General features: G+C 29.9%; 1 protein-coding gene across 4 annotated transcripts in view; it reads right to left on the bottom strand.

The window, feature by feature from the left end:
* LOC106678780 (zinc finger protein 420-like) overlaps positions 1 to 5,669 on the bottom strand; it is a 53,484-nt gene that overhangs the window by 21,482 nt on the left and 26,333 nt on the right. For 3 of the 4 annotated variants that reach the window (XM_067047382.1, XM_067047383.1, XM_067047384.1), the window contains one exon: positions 813 to 5,008. The exons of the other annotated variant lie outside the window; for it this stretch is intronic. In XM_067047382.1, coding sequence (XP_066903483.1) covers positions 2,067 to 5,008 — 2,942 coding nt within the window. In that variant the 3' untranslated portion in view covers positions 813 to 2,066. Of the gene's footprint in view, positions 1 to 812; positions 5,009 to 5,669 lie in introns of those variants that run through there. 4 annotated transcript variants of the gene reach the window in all.

The raw sequence follows: 5,669 nt of genomic DNA, 5'->3' as shown, positions 1-5,669 counted from the left end.
ATTTAAATTATTTTTTGTAACTGATTTATATTTACAATGTGGACATTGATGAGGCTTCTCACCAGTATGGCGTGCTGTTATATGTTTATTTAAATGATATTTAAATTGTTATTAGATTCTAATAAAAAGAATAAATGGTGCAATTTTTAGCACCATCAAGTGTATAAAGTAGCTTGTTACTATGGCAATGGTAGTCTACAATTAGGGAGCAATTTAGATAGCTGCAGGGGTATTGTTTGAAATTTCATACCATACAATGGGTCAGAAGCTATTCTATGGCAATGGGAAGATAGAACTGATAAAGAAATCAAAGAAGAGATAGGAGACACCATTCAATATTACTTAATGACAAACTCACCAGATCAAGTTTACTTCTTATTTTCTTCTCCACCTGATTAGATTCAGCCACATTGCCATCACTTTTATCATAATTTTTACAACAGACACCATGATTTAAAATTCTCTAAACAATTAATTCAAATGTTCCAAGTTAGGCAATGTCATAAACCCTCCTGTGATTCATTCTATAGAAGCTTTTATTTTCAGATTTCAATTTATTTTCTTTATAATATTACAATACAGTCCACTCATACTAAAACTAAGTACTAGCAGGTTAAAAAAAAATTAAATCTTGGCCTTAAGTTTTATTAATCTCTATACATTATAGAGATGGGATGCAAATAATGTAGAAAAATATCCATATACATTGTATTAAAAGTTTTCAGACATATCAAAACAGTAATATGATATATAAATAATTATATATCGTTACTGAATAGAAGGATAAGGTAACAATAACTAATAAGTCATAGATTTGCAATAGCTTTAATAGTAGCAATTGAAAATTTATACATACTTTATTACAAAAAAATTATTAATATATTAAAAGTTATAATTAAAATAAAACAATCATATTGATTAAAAAAAAATAATAATAAAAGAAGAAAATGAGTACTGAATAAATTACTAAAAACCTATCAAAATCTTAATGACATTTATTCTTAAAAATACTTATTACTAAAAACTGGAGACAAATTAACTAAATTAAAAAAAAATCAAAATAAAATAGATTTATAAAAAATAACAAAGTTGCCATATTGTTATAGACTTGGAAAAATGTGAAATTTTAATGAGATAAATCCATTTATTTTTTAATAACATAGCTGTAAAAATCTCAATATTACAGAAAAAACAGAGAGTGATAAGGTTTGAAATTGCTGTAAAACCTATCATAATTTAGCTAGCAATAAAGGATGAGTGTCATTTTACAGTATAGGAAATTAAAACTTCCGATATCTCTGGCTAAATTAAGGAAGCTTCTACAGCAATTCCAAACTTCTTGTTCTTGAGTCCATTTATGAGAACTTAATAGCTGTGTAATTAAAAAAAGAGTGGATATTTCTCATTAAATATATTTTTTGAAGACGATGACCATAGAACAAATGTGATTTAAATTGTCAACTACAGGAAATTATAGGTCAAGTGAAGATTTTCTACTTTCTTGATTTTCAAGTTCATTATCCAGTTTTTTAACCAAATTTTTGAAATAGAGATCATCCATCATTTATAAATAAACACCCAGGGACCATGGGAAGTTCCTTAGGGACACTGATGCATTTTAAATAAACTTGAAAAACAATTTTTCCTATTTTTGAGTAATGGAAACTTCATTGTGTAAATAGATATTTATAGGTATACAAATATTTATGGATTGGATGTAATATTCAGATAATACTTTTAACATAATTTGACACCCAAGTTTATTATAACTGATTAATACTCTGTATGCCTTTTTTAATTGCAAATACAGTGATGTAAACTGATAAGATTTTTATATCTGTATAACAGCCACCTTTTTTAATTATCAAGTATTTACATTTTATGTTCACAATTTGGACATTAAACAAAACTTCTCATCAATCTGAAGGAACAATATATGTATGTGAGAATGAACTATTTGAACTACTATATATTTATAATGAGTGATAACTCATCACTGACGGTTTTCTCACTGTATGACAGACCATTATATGTATTTTAAACTACGAAGTACAGCCATTTTGCACTCACAATGTATAACAGCCCATTATATGTGATTTTAATTGAGCAATATTTACTGTTTTATAACTACAATGGTGGCACTGATATGGCTTTTGAGCAGTGTGAAAGGTTATAGTGTGTTTTTCCAATCTGCCAAGTAAATCCGTTTTGTATTCACAGTGAGGACATTGATGATCCTTCTCACCAGTATGATGAGCCATTATATGTTTATTTAAAGTATCAATTCTACTAGATTTATATTTACAATGTGGACATTGATGAGGCTTCTCACTAGTATGACGTGCTATTATATGTTTACTTAAATTTCCTCGGAAAACTGATTTATAATCACAATGAGGACACTGATGAGCCTTCCCAGCAGTATGACGGGCCATTATATGTTTATTTAAAGCATCAATTATAACTGACTTATATTTACAATATGGACATTTATGAGCCTTCTCACCAGTATGATGAGCCATTATATGTTTATTTAAAGCATCATTTCTACATGATTTATATTTACAATGTGGACATTCATGAGGCTTCTCACCAGTATGGCGTGCTGTGATATGTTTATCTAAATTTCCTCGGAAAACTGATTTATAATCACAATGAGGACACTGATGAGGTTTCTCAGTAGTATGAAGAGCCATTATATGTTTATTTAAAGCATCAATTCTAACTGACTTATATTTACAATGAGCACATTGATACGGCTTCACACCAGACTGATGGACCTTAATATGGTTTTTTAAATTATAATGTAAGGCCGTTTTGTATTCACAGTGTGGACATTTATGAGGCCTTTCACCAGTATGACAGGCCATACTGTGTTTTTTTAAATCACTTTTTTGAACTGATTTGTATTCACAATGAAGACATTGATGAGGTTTTTCACCCATATGACGTGCCATTATATGTTTATTTACATGAGCAAGTTGAACTGATTTATATTCACAATGAGGACAATGATGAGGCTTCTCAGCAATATGATGGGCTGTTATGTGTCTATTTAAAAGATATTTGTGAAGTGATTTATATTCGCAATGAGCACATTGATAAGGCTTTTCACCAGTATGACGAGCCATAATATGTAGTTTTAAATTACCAAGTACAGCTGTTTTGTATTCACAATGAGGACATTGATGAGGCTTCTCACCATTGTGGAGGGCCATTATGTGATTATTTAAATTATTTTTTGTAACTGATTTATATTTACAATGTGGACATTGATGAGGCTTCTCACCAGTATGGCGTGCTGTTATATGTTTATTTAAATTTCCTCGGAAAACTGATTTATAATCACAATGAGGACATTGATGAGGTTTCTCAGTAGTATGAAGAGCCATTATATGTTTATTTAAAGCATCAATTCTAACTGACTTATATTTACAATGAGGACATTGATGAGGTTTTTCACCCGTATGACGTGCCATAATATGTTGATTTACATGGGCAAGTTGAAATGATTTATATTCACAATGAGGACAATGATGAGGCTTCTCACCACCATGATGGGCCGATATGTGATAATTTAAAACACTTTTATGAACTGATTTATATTTACAATGTGGACATTGATGAGGCTTCTTACCAGTATGGTGTGCTGTTATATGTTTATTTAAATTTCCTCGGAAAATTGATTTATAATCACAATGAGGACATTGATGAGGTTTCATACCAGTATGATGGGCTGTTATGTGTCTATTTAAAAGATGTTTGTGAACTGATTTATATTCACAATGAGCACATTGATAAGGCTTTTCACCAGTATGTCGAGCCATTATATGCTTCTTTAAATAACTTTTTCCAACTGATTTATATTCACAATGAGGACAATGATGAGGCTTCTCAGCAGTATGAAGGGCCATTATGTGATTATTTAAATTATCTTTTGTAACTGATTTATATTTACAATGTGGACATTGATGAGGCTTCTCACCAGTATGGCGTGCTGTTATATGTTTATTTAAATTTCCTAGGAAAACTGATTTATAATCACAATGAGGACATTGATGAGGCTTCATGCCAGTGTGACAGGCCATTCTGTGTTGGTTTAAACCACTTTTTCTAACCGATTTGTATTCACAATGAGGACATTGATAAGGCTTTTCACCAGTATGACGAGCCATAATATGTAGTTTTAAGTTACCAGGTACACCTGTTTTGTATTCACAATGAGGACATTGATGAGGCTTCTCACCATTGTGGAGGGCCATTATGTGATTATTTAAATTATCTTTTGTAACTGATTTATATTTACACTGTGGACATTGATGAGGCTTCTTACCAGTATGGCGTGTTGTTATATGTTTATTTAAATTTCCTCGGAAAACTGATTTATAATCACAATGAGGACATTGATGAGGCTTCATACCAGTATGACAGGCCATTCTGTGTAGGTTTAAACCACTTTTTCTAACGGATTTGTATTCACAATGAGGACATTGATAAGGCTTTTCATCAGTATGACGAGCCATAATATGCGGTTTTAAATGACCAAGTACAGCTGTTTTGTATTCACAATGAGGACATTGATAAGGCTTTTCACCAGTATGACGAGACATAATATGTGCTTTTAAATTACCAAGAACAGCTGTTTTGTATTCACAATGAGGACATTGATGAGGCTTCTCACCAATGTGGAGGACCATTTTATATTTATTTAAATTATTTATGGTAACTGATTTATTTTTACAATGTGGACCTTGATGAGGCTTCTGACCTGTATGACAGGCCATTATATGAGATTTTAAATTACTACGTACAGCCGTTTTGTATTCACAATGTGCACATCGATAAGGCTTTTCACCAGTATGACGGACCATCATGTGGTTTTTTAAAACACCTATTCCAACTGATTTATATTCACAATGAGGATGATCAGTATGAGGATACATTCCAGGAATGTTATAATCCATATTTGCTTTCAATTGATCTGAATGGGTGAATGAGTTTCCTGCATCTGGAAAACAAAAGATATAATATTATTTATAGGTTGACAATATGTTGAATCAAGATGATCTGGGTTACAGTTAGGAATATAAGAATTAAAAAATTGTGTTAATGATAATAAATATTTGAAACATTAAGCTACCAACCCACCTTCTAAATAATTATTATATGAAACATTGGTTACTCAAATAATTTCATAGAATACTATTATTTGGTTTTTATAACTTCAACATTTGCTAGTATTAATAATAAGAAAAATTAAGTTTAGAAAAAACTAAACATAATAAATGTTATATAATTTTTGTGTTATATTTATTTTAGTATAATACAGCATTACATACAGCAGTTATTCAAAAAGGATGTGTGCTATTTAAAAATTAAATAAATAAAAAACTAATGATTTTTAAAATGAATGAATGAAAATAATTTATTTATTAAAACTGATGGCTAAACAAAAAATCATTAATTGAAAATAAATACTGTCTAAATGGCTATCTATTCTTTAGGTACTATATAATAAATAAGCACTGTACTGCAGTACTTGTACTATTAGGAAAAATGTATTTCATTTGGGATTACAGTGACTAAAAAAAAAAACAGGCTATCAGTTATTTCTGTTTAACTGATGAATGATCATTTTAACTGCTCAAACTAACTGGTTTTAAAATATA

This window comes from Halyomorpha halys, unplaced genomic scaffold (genome assembly GCF_000696795.3).
Source record: "Halyomorpha halys isolate HHAL.00 unplaced genomic scaffold, Hhal_1.1 Scaffold159.1, whole genome shotgun sequence".
In the NCBI taxonomy this organism is placed as follows: Eukaryota; Metazoa; Arthropoda; class Insecta; order Hemiptera; family Pentatomidae; genus Halyomorpha; species Halyomorpha halys.
This window is presented reverse-complemented; position numbering and strand designations above follow the sequence as displayed.